This window comes from Typha latifolia, chromosome 12, assembly GCF_019914945.1.
Source record: "Typha latifolia isolate L0001 chromosome 12, TyphaL0001v2, whole genome shotgun sequence".
NCBI classification, from domain to species: domain Eukaryota; kingdom Viridiplantae; phylum Streptophyta; class Magnoliopsida; order Poales; family Typhaceae; genus Typha; species Typha latifolia.
Window position 1 is genome coordinate 6992870 of NC_133097.1, and position 18182 is coordinate 7011051.

An 18182-nucleotide genomic window follows, 5' to 3' on the forward strand; every position below is an offset into this window, starting at 1 on the left:
CCAAGTTGTTAGTAACATCGAGCCATTTCTTCTAATTGTCGCATCATCAAACCGCGCCGCTAAGTTAATATATTGCTGAGCTATTAAACAGAGTCAAGACGGCCAAACTATAAACACCCAGATAATTTGATCACAATAACTCACTCGAATATGGACTTAAAACTTATCACCTCCTCCACAGAAGTTTGGGTAGTGTTGGGTTTTGAACTTTGATTACCAGGAATGCGCGTAGCTTATCCAATTGTTAGCTCCTTTGAGTAGATATTGTTGTGCAACCGGGACTGCAGGTTACTTAAGCAAAAAAGGTTGAAGGAATTCTAGTGATATTTAAGGAATGGTTTGCAAAATAATTCCATTTTATATGCACATTAGCAAACGAGGGCTACTTTAGGTAAAAGTTGCCTGTCAATTTTCCTTCTATTTTTTTTTTCTTTTTACAACGAGTTTTAGTCTATGTTTACTGATGTGATTATAAAGTGAAATCAACTTACAAACTAGTCGTGATTTAAATGCTTAGTTTTCTAACATAATAATACCACACATTTCTATTTTATTACAAGTGGTCTTTTTCAAGATTGGAGTAGATTTGAAACTATGACATAGTTCAAATGGGATTTGATTCACTACCACTTAGCCTACATGTGCATTTCCCATGTGCCCTATGGTTTTAGGCCCACATAAATGCAAGACTACATAAACTATCGGTACACATAGTCGAATTGTTAGAATATAAAATTTTAAAAAATTATTGCTGTCTAATAATTTAAATCTTAAGAGTAGTTAGTGAGTTAATACGATATCAAAGTCAGAGGTCATAAGTTCAAATTCTGTTACACTTATCTTTGTAAGCTTTTAGAGTAGTTGGTGAATTATCATAAAAGATCGACCTTAAGTCAAGTGTCTCAAACCACTGAAATTATTTAGACTTCTGCAATTTATTTTCTCGCGCGCCGAATACACGTGACTCATTATGTTGCGATTATATATATATATATATATATATATTTGAGAAAATTGAAAAATTAATTTAAATCCAAAATACAGATACAGTGTATTGGCACTCCTAACCTTGTACTATGGCTAAATCACCCTCACTAACTATCACTAATGTAGTTCTCAGAGTTTGGTGGAGACTTCCTTTTGCACTCTTATTATGCTGGACTCCATGACTACCCCCACTTGCCATCTCTTTTGCAATTAATCTCCAAAGCATGGTTAGTGACTAATGACGGATTAAAGAACATAACACCTACTCCAACAATATTAATTATACAAATCAAACTTAATTGCAAGCATGATCTTTGCTTTCCATTATTTGGTTATAGTGGAAGCTAGAATCACACACTCAACTTTTGTGTCAACATGCAAAACGTAGCTTATAATAATACTATTTGGTGCCTTTTGCATTGGAATGCTAGATATCCTTTTCAAGTAGTTTTTAAGCTAATAGAGACCAAATGATTCTTAAGGATTATACTCTTAACACTTGTTTTAATAGACCCAATTTGTGGGGTTTATTAACAATTGGATGCTCTTCTAATGACAGATAGGCCCCACGGGATCTCTACTAAAGCACCTCTTGTTTTAATATACAATCAAATTATTTCACACACACTAACAAATTGTTTTACTGCATGTCCTATATATTAAATAAAATTTTCTATCTAAAAAGAAATAGTTCAGTAGTGCATAGTAAAGTTCCCTCTCTCAGCAATAATTCAGGTTTTTAGTATTATGAGAAATTTGTAAAAAAGCCCTTACAATTTTTTTTTTCTTTCATAAAAAATTATTCAAAAAGTCCCTGAGTTGACTTAACCTCATATTAGCTTAATAAAATAAGAACATTCTGTTTTATTTAAATTAATCCTCAATATTTTATTTAACATTTCCTACGGGATAAGATAGTAGGGATAACTTTAGGATTTTAAAAGTATTAATCTAAATAGAACAAAATATTCTTATTCTGTTAAGTGAATATGAGGATAAATTAACTCAGGAACTTTTCTGAATATTTTTACAAACAATAAGTTAGGGCTCGAACTATAAAAAAAAACCCATAATATAGGGGCATTTTTACAAATTTCCCTCAAAATTTACATTTGATTTAATATTTACCAATAAATTCCTTATTTATGGTGATTAGGTTTGAGCTGGACCGGTTTGTCCAGTTTGACGCCAGGCCAACGTTTGCCTCCTCCACAAGTCAAGCTTCAAGGAGAGCCAGGTCGAGGTGGGCCATCTTCACCTACCCCAAAAGCTGAGACTGACACGCGCCGGTCGCAACCCCCGGGATTGGTGAGCCGCGCACTACGGCGGCTCAACTACCGCACTTCCGGCTTCGCCCGTTGGCTACCCCCCCACCAACGCCGAGCCTAAGCTTGCCGTGGATTTAAATTTTCCAAAAATTCCATTTATACCCTCGCTCCTTGTTCCAAATTGATGGGCTCATCCGCTTCTTGCTACTGCACGCACCTGGCCTCGTATCAGTCCATGTACGAGGTCCAAAGAGAGAGAGACGGCTCGTCTCCTGTGATATAAATAAAAATATTTAAAAAAAAACGTATTTTCCTTAACTACTAGTTTTTATATATTTAATAATTTTAACTTACTGCCATTAGTGTTGAATATAAATGATAAGAACTATTGTTACTGTGCCAACTTTTTAGTTCTTTAGTCAATTTGTTACATACAAGGTGGGGCCCCTACAAATCTTCTTTAATGGGACACTAGTGCAGCTTGTAATTAGCAAATTAATCGTTCATTTATTATAAAATCTTATATATATTTTTTTTAAAACAATAAATATTTGTTAAATTAACGGTTAATTTACTTAGGGAATAACTGTGACAACTTAATCCTAAACCAAAGAGGGGTTAAGGGCTTAAATATAATATAAGATAAATTATTATTTTTAGATATTACACTTTTACCCTTACTATATAAGAAATCCTACTTATTGGGTTTTAAAGGCCGGTCTATTTTTAAGGTGATGAGACGAGGGAGTACAAATATTATGGGAAGTCAAAAGGCAAACGTTTCGTAGTGTGATGCTTGTCAAAGCTTTTAATTGAACACGTGCGACATGCGGACATTCTACTATATCCACGGTCAACTTTGTCGATTCACTACGTGCAACCGTGGGAGTATCTGATCACAAAATGGGAGTGGACTAAAGAGGTTTCCGTAGGAAACTGGTCGTATCAAATGCTATATAGTTTAAAAATTGATGTTGAAAACTAGGAAATTTTACAAATTATACTATACATTTTATTTATTTTATAATCCACGTTCTATATTGGAGTTTTTTTATAACTCGAACAAATTTTACTTAACACCCTCCGTTAATTTAGCATCCTCAACGAGGGTATTTTAGTGATTTAATCAATATCAGCTAGTCAAAATAACGTAATAGCGTTAAATAAAAATTATAGAGAAAAATAAAAGATCGGATTATAAAATTATCAAACAGAGTGTGAATTTTAAAATAAGTAAAAAGTAAGGTGTAATTTATAAAATATCACAAAAACTAAAAAAGAGAATATATCTCTCAACCTACAATATATATAAACACACATGAGTTAAATATATTTTACTCTCATATTTTGGAGTAAATAAGTCATTTTACCTCTCTTCTAACTCTAAATTTTTACCTTAGTATCCATATTTTTATTTTAGAAATTACTAAAATAATTATTTAGTATGGCTTATAATGTATGATTATTCTTATGGTTTAAATTTTAGTGGTATCGATTTAACTTTAATATTGTTAAAATTTTACTTTCCTATAAAAAAAAAAGATAAATAGAAGAGTTCCTTGTTTGACCAATTGATCGGTCGTGGTTAGATACTTAGATTACCATCTCTAGTCATTCTCGCCGAGAAAAATATCCACTACGTACATCTACCTAAACAAACTCCTGCTTGCAAAAGCTTGAAGGATTCAAGGTGGTAGGAATTAGTCGCAATCCAACGAGACTAAGGAATTATTTGTTTTCTAATCTTCACGCCTACCCACCAAAAATGTTAGCTAAGAATTTCTAATGTCTACTTGTCCACTCGATTTTGCTACTCTATTCAAGGGATAGTCTCCACAGTGACATGCTGTGTTAAGCAGTTAGAACCCTATAATTTTACTATCTCCAAATGACATCCTGTCTTTTCCAGAGGTGAACAAATACGTCTAAATGTCGGGTCTTATGTGCAAATTTCTCTCGCAGGTTGGGTTTGGTAAAGTACACGTGGTACAATTTCATTCGGTTCTTAAGCTGGAAGCTTTTGAGTAGCAATGACCTGATCCAAGCCGGTCACATCCGGCTCGCCAAAGCCAGATAAGTCGAGTAGGTGTGGATCCACGATGGTTGGTGGATGACTGGCTACAGCCGGTTTAGCCACCAAGATCCGATCTGAATCCGTTGGCCGAGTAGATTTGGTCCCCACCGTCCGATCTACGGAGTTCAAATCCGGCTCGTCTATAAATAGGGGAAGAAATCTGAGGAGAGAGGTCATCCCATTCCTTCGGCAGAGAAAGAGGAAGGAATAGAGAGAAGCAGCAGCGAGCGTTTGGTTTTCAGGTAACCAGATCTCATTCCTCTCCGTATGGATCTTCTTAGATCTAGTCGTAATGGTTCTCTGTGAATGGATCTTTCTTCGCTTTTATCTTTTGGGATTTTGGGGCTTTCAAATGGTCTAAAACGGTGGATCTGGAGCTTTTTATGGCGTTATTGGTGTTTAGCGAGGTCCCTTAGCTAGATTCGTTATTTTTTCCCCGTAGATCTGAGTTGATTTGTGTAGATTGATAGAGTTCTGTCGTTCTTGTTTCACGTAAGCAGCTTGATCTGACTTGATCCACTGTTTATTGATTTTTTTAGAGAGTTCGGAGGGAGATCTCTTCGTTTTCATTTCTTATTTACCTAGCAGTGGATCTGGAACACTTGTAGTTTTGAAACGAAAGTTTATGGTGTGTATTCGGTGGAAGTGGCTCTCAGATGGCGCTTTGTTGCGTGATAACTTCGGGATCTGACATGCGCTATTAGATTTTGTCTTATTTAAATTTCTATCAGATCCGGTAGGGCGGTTAGCTATGCTACTATTCTTAGATCTAAGTGTTTCTTCAATTTAATGGCTACTCTTTTGTTGTAGATCTTTGTAGGGCTTGTTTGATTACTTGGATCTTTCAATCCAGACCTTTGAGCATGCATTCTTTTGTCCTCTTTGATTCGCTTCATGACTTTTGGGTCCTTAGTAGCCTGCGCGGCTTTGCCTTGCCTTTCAGTATTCTAATTTCCCATTAGTTGGGTTCTAGATTCGTTGTCTTGTATTATAATCCTCATCTACTGTTCTTCCTATTTATTTTTCTTTTATTAAGAGAAGAATATCACACAGTTCGAATCTAGTATTCATATTATATCGGTATATGGTTCTTGCAATCTTTTGCTAATTGTGTTACCCATTTATCCTCTCTGTTTTCACTCAGATTAAAGAAGAAAAACTAAAATGGAGGAGACTTTCCTTTTCACCTCTGAGTCCGTCAACGAGGGACACCCAGACAAGCTCTGCGATCAGATCTCAGACGCAGTGCTCGATGCCTGCCTCGCCCAGGACCCCGACAGCAAGGTTGCCTGTGAGACATGCACCAAGACCAACATGGTCATGGTCTTCGGAGAGATCACAACCAAGGCCAACGTCGACTACGAGAAGATCGTCCGCGACACCTGCCGTGCCATCGGGTTCACCTCCGACGATGTGGGCCTCGACGCTGACCGCTGCAAGGTGCTCGTCAACATTGAGCAGCAATCCCCTGACATTGCCCAGGGTGTGCACGGCCACTTCACCAAGCGCCCGGAAGAAATCGGTGCCGGTGACCAGGGGCACATGTTTGGGTATGCAACCGATGAGACCCCTGAGCTGATGCCTCTCAGCCACGTTCTCGCCACGAAGCTCGGCGCCAAGCTTACTGAGGTCCGCAAGAATGGAACTTGCCCCTGGCTGAGGCCGGACGGCAAGACCCAGGTGACCGTCGAATACCGCAATGAGAACGGTGCCATGGTCCCTGTCCGTGTCCACACCATCCTCATCTCCACCCAGCACGACGAGACCGTAACCAACGACGAGATCGCCGCCGACCTCAAGGAGCACGTCATTAAGCCCGTCGTCCCGGAGCAGTACCTCGATGAGAAGACCATCTTCCACCTCAACCCATCTGGCCGTTTCGTCATCGGTGGGCCTCACGGTGACGCTGGCCTAACCGGCCGTAAGATCATCATCGACACCTACGGTGGATGGGGAGCCCACGGTGGCGGTGCCTTCTCAGGCAAGGACCCGACCAAGGTCGACCGCAGCGGCGCCTACATTGTGAGGCAGGCCGCCAAGAGCATCGTGGCCAATGGACTTGCCCGCCGCGCCATTGTCCAGGTCTCGTACGCTATCGGTGTCCCCGAGCCGCTCTCCGTCTTCGTCGACACCTACGGCACCGGCAAGATCCCCGACAAGGAGATCTTGAAGATCGTCAAGGAGAACTTCGACTTCCGGCCCGGGATGATCACCATCAACCTCGACCTGAAGAGGGGCAGCAACGGGAGGTTCCTCAAGACTGCCGCCTACGGCCATTTCGGCAGGGATGACGCAGACTTCACATGGGAGGTGGTGAAGGACCTCAAGTGGGAGAAACCATCTGCCTAAAGAGTATAACATCTCTCTCCCTCTCCATTTTATTTAGTTCGCCATAATAACTCTACTGGACGAATTCTGCTGCTGCTGCTCATGCTTTCCTTACTCCTGTCCCCACTTCGTTCCAGGTCTTGCACCTCTTTTTATTACTTCGTCATGTTTTGTTTCGTCACTACTATATTTGGTCTTGGCTCTCAATTTTTGTGATCTGAAACTGGAACCGAGGAGAAAAGCAAGGAGTTGTTCTCTCTTTTGCTTCTTTCTCTGTGTCTCTGATGTAATGTTTCAGGATCACGCTTCCATTAATGAGAATTACTATCTATTGTTTGCCCCTTGTTTTGTTTTGCTTGTTATAAAAAGTAGACATATCACATGTGCACACATACAGGCGAATCAATTTGCTCTAACCACCGAACGCCTTTACACATATGCACACAAAAAGGTTGGCGTGGCTAGTAAATAGTAATGGATCATCTATTCCTCTTTTTTCTCTTAAAAGGTCTCATTTAAAGTTGAGAATCTCATTGGATCTACTTCATAATTTTAGCACACTTGTTCCCACAATTTCCCAATAGAGGCATGTTGCTGGGGCCATTTCTACCTTGGGATTCTGTCTGAGTCGAACTTGTGTGGGTCAGTTTGGACACACGAATACATTAGACAGCCGCCCAAACTGATGCTCACAAATTGGCGGCTTATATGAAATGGAATGTCCATGATTTAGAAGAAATCAACTAGTAATATCATTCTAGAAAAATGTTCATCTTCGCAAGAATCTCGTCAATTGTATAAGTAATGTAAATATTTATAATTACAGTAATCCTGCTCGTGAGGCTTTTTTACAATTTAATTATATTCTATGTTTCACTTGGCAATAGTAGAATCTTAGGTGCACCTCATATATAAATTACATATGCTCTATTATAAAAAATATATGCACTAAGTTTTTCAAAATCCCAAACTTACGGATTGAGATAAAACTGCAGTTAGGTCGCAAGAAAGCTCCCAGCAGGTGGATGAACAGATAGTCATATAGTCTGTTGCCAGAAAGAAAAGTACACTTTAATTTAGAAGTTGTTAAAAAGCACAATGACATTGAATTGTTCAAATGTCAGTTTTTGCAGCCTTCTGTTACAAGATGATTGAGTCTCTACATAGTCCATCTCTGCCCTCAATAATTTTGAAAATACTATGTACACTTTCTTCTGTTATGTATCTTAATCTTTGTTTTACCAAACTTTTACTTTGCTTACAAGTGCTTAACATAGCGGGGCAAATCCAAAAATCCTATGTGCAAGGAATCTGGCCATCCAGCATGCGTGGTTAATCTGTAGATTAGAACCTCGTCTTAGCCTTCCAATCCTTTTATAGAATCATTCCAATCTGAGTCTCTCTGCTATTGAGTCAATAGGTAAAGAACCAAATGGAACTACGGATTCAACATCCTCGAGTGAACCAAAACCTCCGGAATCAGAAGGCTCTGTATCATTTTCATTCATCTCTTCGCACTGTTCATTGTGAGAGTAAACCATGTCCATTTGCGACTTATCTTTGCTTCCAGAATTTATAACTTCAGGCACTTCCCCACTGGGCAGAATTAAGGCTGGATATGAATGTTCTGCAGCCTGCGATGTGCCATCGAACTCCTCAACCTGTTTAAGTAGAGAATCTGGACTGAGTTCAGCCCCATCCAGCAATAATGCCTTGCTTGAATCTATTGCACGTTTCCACAATGAAAGCATTTTTGGGCTTGAAACTCTTTTATTTGCAGTGAACCCATCATGGCTACTGGTTGATTGACCTGTGTATACATGAATTCAATATCATGTTTGGAGAATGACGTACTAGACAAAAATTGTACGGAGCCAACATCATGCTACGGTCATGTAAACAAGTATAAAGCTCCTTCCAAAAATCGTAACAGAGGCAATGAAAATTAAAAAATGGATTTGGGCAAAAGTAAAAGGAATAATGTAAGAAGCTCAAATTACTATTGATTGCAGCATATAACAGAAGAATATTAGTATTATTTCCATGTCAGCAGCATACTGCAGTAAAATGGAAGGTTGAATTAGCAATTTTGTTCCCTTTCTCACAATAAGGCATGGTCTGTTGCACAGCCATAATCAAGGATATGGAAGACTTGTATAATTGAATCTGATCATCTGGTCAAATAGTAGATGATATGACGCATGTAATAATGTCAGATCTCAAAAAAGGGACGTCTTTATATATAAGGCTATCTTATCTTCAAAGTGCATGCCCTCATTGTGCTAAGATATTGACACTTGAAGAAATATTTATGTCAAACAGAAATTTAAAGTAATACGAGAGTATTGAAAGTCTATGAACATATTATGCATAAGTATATCACAAGGTACCTGAACTGTTCAAATCACTTGAAACAAAGTTATCACTCTGTTTAAACCCTGAAACAGATGGCATGTGTGTCAAGTAGCTTGATTTCCAATCTCTACCTCTCCACATCAATATTTGCTCATCGTCAAAAGACAACAAAATGCAAGGAACTAGTTCCTGTAATATAGTAAAAAATGCAAGGTGTAATATCTATATTACGTGTATCGGTTCACTTAATGTTGCACACAAGAACCTCAAAAGAAATCAATAAGGCACAATATTTTTATGAAAATTCACAAACCTTCAGCTTTGCACCTAATTTTTTGTAATCACTTGCATGCATCCCTTGGCAATTAATCTTTACCAGTTCACTTCCTTCAAAAGCGTCTCTCACATCCTTCACAAGATCAAAGTATATTCCATTTTTCGCTGCAGGTTTAAAGAAGAATATCAAATAGGAAGGATATCTGAACTCTAAATTGAAAATGGAAGGATATTTTAGTTATCAAACATATACAATTCCTTCCCTTCCCTCCTCCCTCTCTCTTCTTTCCTCTACCATCATTCTTTCTTTTCTTTTTCAATACATATAATACTCTTCCAAGACAAATGTAGGTAACTTGGAACTTTGATATTAAGTAAGGCAGCAACTATTCTTACAAAAATAGCCATAGAATCTTTATCACCCTCCCATCTCCTCAAAAGAAAGTTCAGAAGTTGAAGTTTCCATGTCACAAGAAACCTTCATAAATGAAAAACTTCTGTTTACCTAATTTACAGATTGGCAGCAGGCTTGTCCCTTTCTGCCTCATCTCGTTCGCTTCTGCCTTTGTAAGTCCTTCTGGAGCTTCCTGAATGAGTTTTGGATAGACAGGTGCTGCTGGCTTCCAGAGCATTATCGGATACCGAGGACGCGTGCGAGGGTCGTAGTTTCTACCACGAAATAGATAAACAATACCTCCTACTCGATATATGATCTTTCCTCCTGTTTTTTCCTGGCATCATTAACATCTACTATAAGACATCCCCATTTCCAAAATTTTGTATAAGAATAAAGATCATATCAGTGTGGAAGCATGCGTATTATTAAGGAGAGAATGCATTCAACATTTCTTAGAAAGAAACAACCCAAAAGTAACACAAATTTCAAGTGTTTTCAGTAGCACATTGCTACCTATTAATACCTGCACATGACAGTTCAGAAAAAATATTCGAAAAAGCAGTTATATGTTTTCCTATAACTAGAATATCAACAATACAACACTGACTCCTTAAATGGAGTCGTAAAGATGGAAATGAAAGTTATTCTAAGAGATTTCTACCACTAAAATGTCACAATTAACTAAGCATGGAGACCGAAGTATAATTTGAGGACAGGAACAACCTCAAGATGATGGCAGATGTTGTCCATGTCAATGGTAGGAACACCCCTGCATCTAACTTTACAGACTTCCTGCCGCCTCCAGTGGCAATGTATTGATTCCAACATGTTATGGGTTAATCCATCCCTTCCTGGCACAATGGAACTCATAATCTAGTGAAAGCATATATCATATCAAACCAACCTATAACTTTAGAGAAAAGAAGTTCCAAATCAACAAAGAACTATTTCAAACAAACTAGTCATCCACTCAACAGAAACCTCATTTGGATCATTCTTTAGAAGCAAAAACATTTCCTTTTCCTGAATAAAGTGACAGAAGCATTAGGGAATTACCAAGATTAACCTGGCGATTACTCGAGACGCACGGTTTAACCAACGCCCTCACCTCCGCCCTGCTCAGCGGTTTCCCCAGTATCTCCTCCCGGCTCCTCCCATCTCCCTTGCGGATACCCAACTGCAGCGGCTTCTTCCCTCTGGTTTCAAGAACCACCACTCCCTCCTCCTCCTCCTCATCCTCATCCTCCGACTCCGACTCCATTCCTAAGGGTTGAAAGAGTCTTATCTTTCTCTTGCGCTCCTTATCCTTCTTAGAGAGGAGCGGGGCCTTCCCAGTCCACGGGCGGGGCATCGAGGGTGGCGCGAAGGGGAGGAATGCAGGCTCGCGGATGGCGACGGGGGCGGCGCGAGGGACCTCCGAGTAGCTGAACTGGAAGTCGAAGGGGGCGCCGGGGAGGCGGTAGGTGACGCCGGAGGGGCCCACCACGACGGCGCGGTCGGGGTCGTCGTCGGAGGAGGAAAGGACGGCTTCGGACGCGGAGGGGATGGGCTTGTGGTAGCGGGTGCGGGAGTGGGTTGCACGAAGGGCGGGATTGCTATGTTTAGGGCTTTTGGGATCGCTTTTAGGGTATTTAAGGTTCTTCGGTTTGGATTTGGCGGGAAGAGGGGGGAGAGGGGGAGGGGAGGGATTGGGAAGGGGGTCGTTGAGGGAGGGAAGAGGGGGAGGAGAAGAGAAGAGGTTGGCGCCGGCGGGGAGGGCGGACATGATCGGGATCAGCATCGGAGGAGAGAGAGGAGAGTGGAGACTGCGACGAGAGAGGAGAAGACGAAAGACGGTGTGAATGCCTGATATCTGAGGATATTTTCTTTTTCTATTTAGCGTGGCCTCTTTTTTTTGTGTGTGTGTGTGTGTATATTACTATCTATAACCACTTAAATTGTTATTATTTGTATATTATTTGTCGTATTTGCAAATTATATATTTTCTTTTCAGTTATAGGAGCTTTTGTAATTTACTAATAATTAATTTTTAATTTAGCATATAATATATATATATATATATATATATATATATATATATATATATATATTGTTATAATGAAGTGCATGCACACTAAATTTTGTCATTATAAATAAAATATTAAATATAATTAGATTTAGAAAGCCTTTATATATATATATATAGTTGAGTCGTTGACCTTCTCTTAGGGTCGACTTTTTAAATTATTTTTAAACATTTTGGGTCGTCTGGCTTCGAATATATAGAAAAAGTGCATTTACATATATAAAATATAATTTTTTTCAAGAGCTATAATTGGCTCAATATCTTAACATCCACTTAAATTAATTAGAAAAATATATTCTCAATCTTTAATGAAATAAATGTACTTACATTTATCTTTCACATAACACTATAAATATTATCTCTTGTGTTATAAATACTATAGTTTGAAGCACATTAAAATCAAAAGGCCATTTAATTCATACTTAGTAAGAAAAGTTTTTGTTATACTGTATTCTTTTAACTAAATTGCCCTTATTTCATTTCACTTTTTTATTGATCATCTATTCATAAAGTATAAGCTAAATTAAAAAAGATTAAGTCACTCTAATATATAGATTAGACAATTGACACTAACTCTGCGAAGAAATAAGCCACAACATATTTAAATTATATGAATATGGTGCCTAATTTAAAAATTCACTAAATAAATAATCTAATATTTATAAAGTGGATTAAATTGCATTCGTAACGAAGAGTAAAATTCAACCATTGAGCTATGATAGTTACTTATTTTATCTATTTTATGAAGCAATCATTGCTGTAGACAGTAAGATTTGGCTCGAAAAGGACTGGCCAAATGATAGAGATAAAAAATATGTTTGCAAGAGAGATAATTAAGTTTTGATTTACTGACTTATTTTAGCATCTAAGACAATGTAGCCCCAAAACTTTTCATTTTGTGCAATCTGGACTGTTAATAAGACTGAAACAACTCACCAAATGCAAATATGCAATACCAGGTTCATAAAACATGTGAAACTGTACATATACAGTTATTAAAGCAGTTAAGCAATACCATACATACACCAATACAACTCCCTTTCTACAAGAAAAAGAAAAAGAAAAAAAAGAAAAAGAAAAAGAAAAAGAAAAGAAAAGAAAAGAAAAAATAGACTCAGGCTAGACAAAGTGGGAGCTTAGTCTTCAGCCCACCCTGTGTGAGCAATATCAATATTAGCAACCAGAGAAAGTGGCTGTTTAGAATGCGTGAGGAATTAGGCAAGTGAGATTATGGAAATATTCCACTCCGTCATTTGGTAGAGGATGTTCTGTTTCTTGTGCTGGTAGGTCTTGAATCTGGATTATCGCTTTTGTCTGTGTCAGAGTTGTCTCTCTGGGATTCGATTTCACTACTCCCACCCCGATTTCGCCGATGCCTCCGATCCTACAAAAGGAAACAAGCTTAGTGGAGATTTCTGAAGCATCATACCCGTTTCTGACAGAGATTAACTTCTGTTTGGCACTGCAGAATGATGAAGAAGATCACCTACCTTGATAGGAAACTAAAAGAAAACCGAAGCCACATTCATTCGTTGAGGACCATCAAAATTGGATAGGAAATGGTATAAGAAGAGGTGATGGAATACTATGAGAATTGGGATAGCTAAGATTGAACAGATGTTTCAAGACAGAGAAAGAAAGTCCAAACACAACACTGAGGTTTTGGAGAATCAGATCTCAGCGAGGTGATGATGTGAGCCTTGTTGGACTCAACCGTATCAGAAGAATGTCATTCACACAACTAATTTTAAAAAAATTCAAGTTATAACACATACAAGAAGTGGTAATACAAACCTCTCTTGGTATTGCTTCATCAGACTCCAGCATTCGGACCACCTGACTCATCTTTGGTCTCTTCTCTGAATCTGGATCAACACACCTCAAAGCTGTTAGAAGGGCACGCTTGAGAGCTCTTGTAGATGGTCTCGTTTCTATACTCGGATCTACCACTTCTTCTGAGCGCCTACTACCAACCATCATTTTAAGCCAGTCGACTAAATTTACCTGCACTCAGCATAGCAACTTTAGCAAAGGAAACAAACTGGTAAAGAAGTATGTGCATTACTTGGAATAGAAAGAGACATAAAAACAAATTTCAGCTTTCCCAAAGACAATTTTAATTTTAACTGGCCAAGCCAAAGCATTTTCAAATATTATTGATTGAATATTGTCTGTGCTGAAAGATCAACAGAAGGTGCAACATCAATCATTTCATTAGTACCTCATTAGCAGAGCGACCATAGTCTACAGGATCTCTGCCTGTAATTGCCTCAAGAAGAACGACCCCAAAGCTGTAAATGTCACTCTTTTCGTTTAGCAGTCCTGTGTTTGCATACTCTGGTGCTACATAGCTGCAACATACAATCAAGCAAATTACCGATAACCAAAACAAATCATACAATCCTGGAGCCACATGTCTCTTCAACCAACCAAAGACATTTCTAGAATTTATGCTAGTAGAATATTCAAAACACGACTTACCCAAAGGTTCCCATAACTCGAGTAGTGATATGACTTTTACCAGCACCCAGAAGCTTGGCTAAACCAAAATCAGATACTTTGGAATTAAAATCGCCATCAATCAAAATATTACTGGATTTGATGTCACGATGAACTACTTTTGGTTCAATTGCCTCGTGCAAGTAAGCAAGACTGCCCAAAAACCATAAAGCTTTGAATATATGCATCATCTTGGAGACGAGACTAAGTGGAGTGAATAAAAAACGAAAGAGAATTTTAGTATGAATAACTCACGCCTTAGCAGTGCCTAAAAGAATCTTTATACGAGCCTCCCATGTAAGAGAACCATGCTGGCGCATAGCTCCATGAAGCCATTGTTCAAGGTTTCCATTGTTGACATATTCATAGACTAGCATCCTTCATATAAATGTCAAACAAGATGTCACAGAGATCTTGATTTTCATGGTTACTAAATGAATTAATGAAATAAGTACACTGAAAAAAAAGTCAAAGATAACTTCCATTTGATAACACTTAAAAGGGATCAAGAAATATGAAAATTGAGAGATTATTGCAGGAATATCGATGCAGTTACAATATAACACTAAGATTTGTGGAATTAATCTATTTGTAAAGAGGCTATTGTTGTGAGAAACCATTGGTAAGAAAAAGAGCTGAAAGCAAGTCACCTTTGAGTACCCTCTACACAGTAGCCTAGAAGGCGAACTAAATTCTTGTGGCGGACATGACCAATAGCCTCAACTTCCACTCTGAATTCCTTCTCAGCTTGCCCCCTGCAACTTGGAAGGGTGCAATGAGGAACCGCATCAAACGATACAAAAGGTGCGGCAATGAAGGGACACAATTAAACTTCGAAGTATGGAGAAAATGACAAGGTTCACTTCAAAAGAAACTTACAAGTTGTTGAGAAGCTTCTTGACAGCCACAGGGGCACCATTGATAAGTTTGCCACGGTAAACAACACCATAACCACCTTCACCAATGACATTGTCCTTCGAAAAACGGTCAGTTGCAAGTTCTAGATCCCTCAAAGTAAACCAGTGACCCCAACCAAGCTGTGAGAATTCTGGGAGGCCAGTTAAAGGTGAAGGAGCAGCCATGGAATAAGAGGAAGAACGTCTGTAAACAGCAGCAGCCCCTGAGCTTCCCTCTTCACCAGATTGGAAACCAGCATCTTTATCCACGTAATGAAAAGAGCCAGAATGACTCTGATCTCCATGTCTCGATTTTCCCAAGTCCAAATGAACCATAACCTTATCTGATCCCTTCTCACTAGATTTATCATGAATTGTCAGTAGAATTCCATCATGTGCAGCAAAGTCATTTACTGAGACTTGATCCACCCTCACTTCCTTGATTTCCTTTGAAACTGCAGGAATCTGTGTGATGGGAAGATTGGCATAAGATCTTCTCAGCCGCCTCCGGTTCAAAGAAGAAAGACATATTACTATAATTAAGAGAACAGCCACCATGGACATTCCAACAAGTATCCCAATCAGAACCCATAATTTGAGACCAAAAAGAAATGTTTCCTCAGATAAATGGTCTTTAAGAGAGGGGGATGACATCTCTAACGAGAAAATTCCTGCAAAATAAAGAGAGGAAATGAATTGAAGATAGCGTGTGATATATCTAGATGACTAGTTCAACTATCTCATTATATTGCTTAAAAAATATGTAAACAAGATTCATGAGTTATGAATCAACCCAGAGATATGTAGGCATAACACTTAACTGCAGAACTGTCAATATATAAAGGAAGGTATTAAAGAGAAAATACAAATCAAACCACAAATATTAGGCCCAAGACCAAATAGCCAAAAAGAAAAAAGGAAAAGAAAAAATACAGTACCAGTGGTATAAATGGAGGAAAAAGACACGACAACATTGTGACAGTGATAAATCAAATTACTCTTAGCTTTTCAATATGGTACTACAGTACTACCGATGTGTAAGATGCCATGTACCGCATGAAAATGTAAAGTACTTTATAGTGCTTGTCCTTTTTATACAATCTCTGCATTGTACATTACACAGAAATTAAATAATCAGGTCTTCACTGTATCCCAGTGGTTAAGTTCTACTAGTTTATAATTATAAAAGCTGATATTTAGTAAAATTTAATCATTACATGCGCATAATTTGAGTGCCCTGTGCCCGTTTCCTTTAGAGAATTGGTCCAGTTATTCATCTATATATCACGAGGGATCAATCCCTTTGTGTGGCCTATAATTAGCCAACTTGCTCGTGATCTATAATAAAGCAAAAAACAAGAAAGAAGAAGCAGAATCATAAACAAACCCTATTTTATAGAAAATAAAACCCAATCTAAGGTTTCTGCAGGCTATGACAAGCAATATAACTTATAAACAGGACAAAATGAGAAATGAAACTAAACACCAAACATTCTCCCAACAAACAATTCAGCTTTCAGACTACCTCGATATCCACAAGCGTATGTATCTCAACAATTTTAACCAAGAAAAACGAAAAAACGAAGAAGAAAAGAACAACTTTTCGAATCGACACCAAATTCCTGACATTAAATCAATCCACATTGCCACCGCAAATAAAAATAAAATAAAAGAAAAAAAAACTGCATCAAAAATAGACGATGCTTGTCGATTATTCAACTAGTCCTCCACCAGTACGTACCTGAAATCCCCAGATCTTAGTAAAAAACCTCAAGCACCTCAGTTTCCGTCGCTGAAAGAGAACCCCAATTCATACACAAAGCCCCGATTCCGAAATGGGAGCAGATCCAAGGGTCTATGGGGCCAGAGATAGTCGATTTCCGAGCACGGGCGGTAGTGCCGTCGGTGTCCGGAGCTGCCCCTGTTGTGAAACCCTAACCGTAGCCCTAAATTTGGTAGAAAGGAGGTACCTTTGCTTTTGGGATGTAGGAGAAGAGAGACGGGAATGAGACATAAAAGAGAGAGGGAGAAGAGGAGAGGGAGTTATCAGCGTTAGGTAGTGATAGAGTATAAGCATATGCTTCTAAGTGCAGTAAGAGAGAGAGAGAGAGAGAGAGAGAGAGAGAGAGGTGGCAATATGTGACGTGTAATTTTGTGTAAATTTAAAAAGATTAAAACAACAAAATAATTTTATTTGATTTGCTGGAAAAAAAAAGAAACTAAAATTAGATAATTAGATCGAGTGAACTAATTGAACTAACTTGCTAGATTGTAGATAATTAGATTTGGGCGAGAAAAACAGAAAAGAGAGAGAAATTTGCAATTAACACCCTGGTTTTCTTTTACCTATTTTATGATTTACGACCTATATTTTTAATATTTTTAATTCGGTCCTTACATATTTTACCAAATATTTAATAGTAATTTTGTTTTGGCAGATGAGAAATATTTCTTTTATTGAAATAATTCTTTTCTAAAAATATAAAAATACTCCTACTTTTTTCTTAGGCAGGAACAAAAAGTAAGAAGGGGCACAAAAGTACAACTAAAAATTAAAGCGAGTTCTTATCGTTTTTCTCTTTCTAAGAGGAGTAGGGTATTTAAGGTTTGTGTATGATATTTTGGATGGGGTAAAACTATTTTTTTAATTATTATTTTTCTACAAATAATAACAATGTTTTTTCTGTAAATATTTGATTAAAAATGCAATTTTCCTCCGGAAAAATCACTTAGCACCCCTTAATAATTTTCTTTTATATCATTATGCCAGGTTTTAGGTTTAAGTTGTAACTTAACTGTAGCTACAAACATCTTCAATAAATCTAATAAAAAATAATAATTTGTTTGTTAAATAAATATATTTTCAAAGAGAGAATTTATGATGACTTAGTAATATAAAAGTAAGTTAAGAGGGCATCTCGAGGCTAATATGATTTCAATTTAAGTTAATTTTAAACTAATTTTAAGCTCAAGCTTAAAAGACATAATTCGAGCCAAATTTTGATTATGATCAAGCTTGAATTAAACTTAAAATAAG

At 37.9% G+C, this 18182-nt stretch overlaps 3 protein-coding genes across 3 annotated transcripts; 1 reads left to right on the plus strand and 2 right to left on the minus strand.

The window, feature by feature from the left end:
* The first annotated feature begins 4452 nt into the window (after positions 1 to 4452).
* On the plus strand, positions 4453 to 6998 carry LOC140798596 (S-adenosylmethionine synthase 1-like). Its single transcript, XM_073152489.1, has 2 exons — positions 4453 to 4571; positions 5474 to 6998. Exon 2 carries the CDS (start codon positions 5494 to 5496, stop codon positions 6676 to 6678), a length of 1185 nt encoding a protein of 394 aa, XP_073008590.1. The 5' UTR covers positions 4453 to 4571; positions 5474 to 5493; the 3' UTR covers positions 6679 to 6998.
* Positions 6999 to 7706: 708 nt separating this feature from the next.
* On the minus strand, positions 7707 to 11561 carry LOC140799447 (CRS2-associated factor 2, chloroplastic). The gene is made up of 6 exons (XM_073153792.1): positions 10742 to 11561; positions 10409 to 10536; positions 9794 to 10019; positions 9326 to 9453; positions 9048 to 9201; positions 7707 to 8467 (listed from the first exon to the last, which is right to left on the minus strand). The coding sequence occupies exons 1-6, from the start codon at positions 11463 to 11465 to the stop codon at positions 8040 to 8042; spliced, it is 1788 nt and encodes a 595-aa protein (XP_073009893.1). The 5' UTR covers positions 11466 to 11561; the 3' UTR covers positions 7707 to 8039.
* A 1135-nt stretch (positions 11562 to 12696) lies between these two features.
* Positions 12697 to 17203, minus strand: LOC140799232 (probable receptor-like protein kinase At5g18500). The gene is made up of 8 exons (XM_073153432.1): positions 16887 to 17203; positions 15129 to 15816; positions 14900 to 15004; positions 14505 to 14627; positions 14232 to 14402; positions 13972 to 14101; positions 13545 to 13754; positions 12697 to 13134 (listed from the first exon to the last, which is right to left on the minus strand). Exons 2-8 carry the CDS (start codon positions 15797 to 15799, stop codon positions 13000 to 13002), a joined length of 1545 nt encoding a protein of 514 aa, XP_073009533.1. The 5' UTR covers positions 15800 to 15816; positions 16887 to 17203; the 3' UTR covers positions 12697 to 12999.
* Between the last annotated feature and the right edge of the window lie 979 nt (positions 17204 to 18182).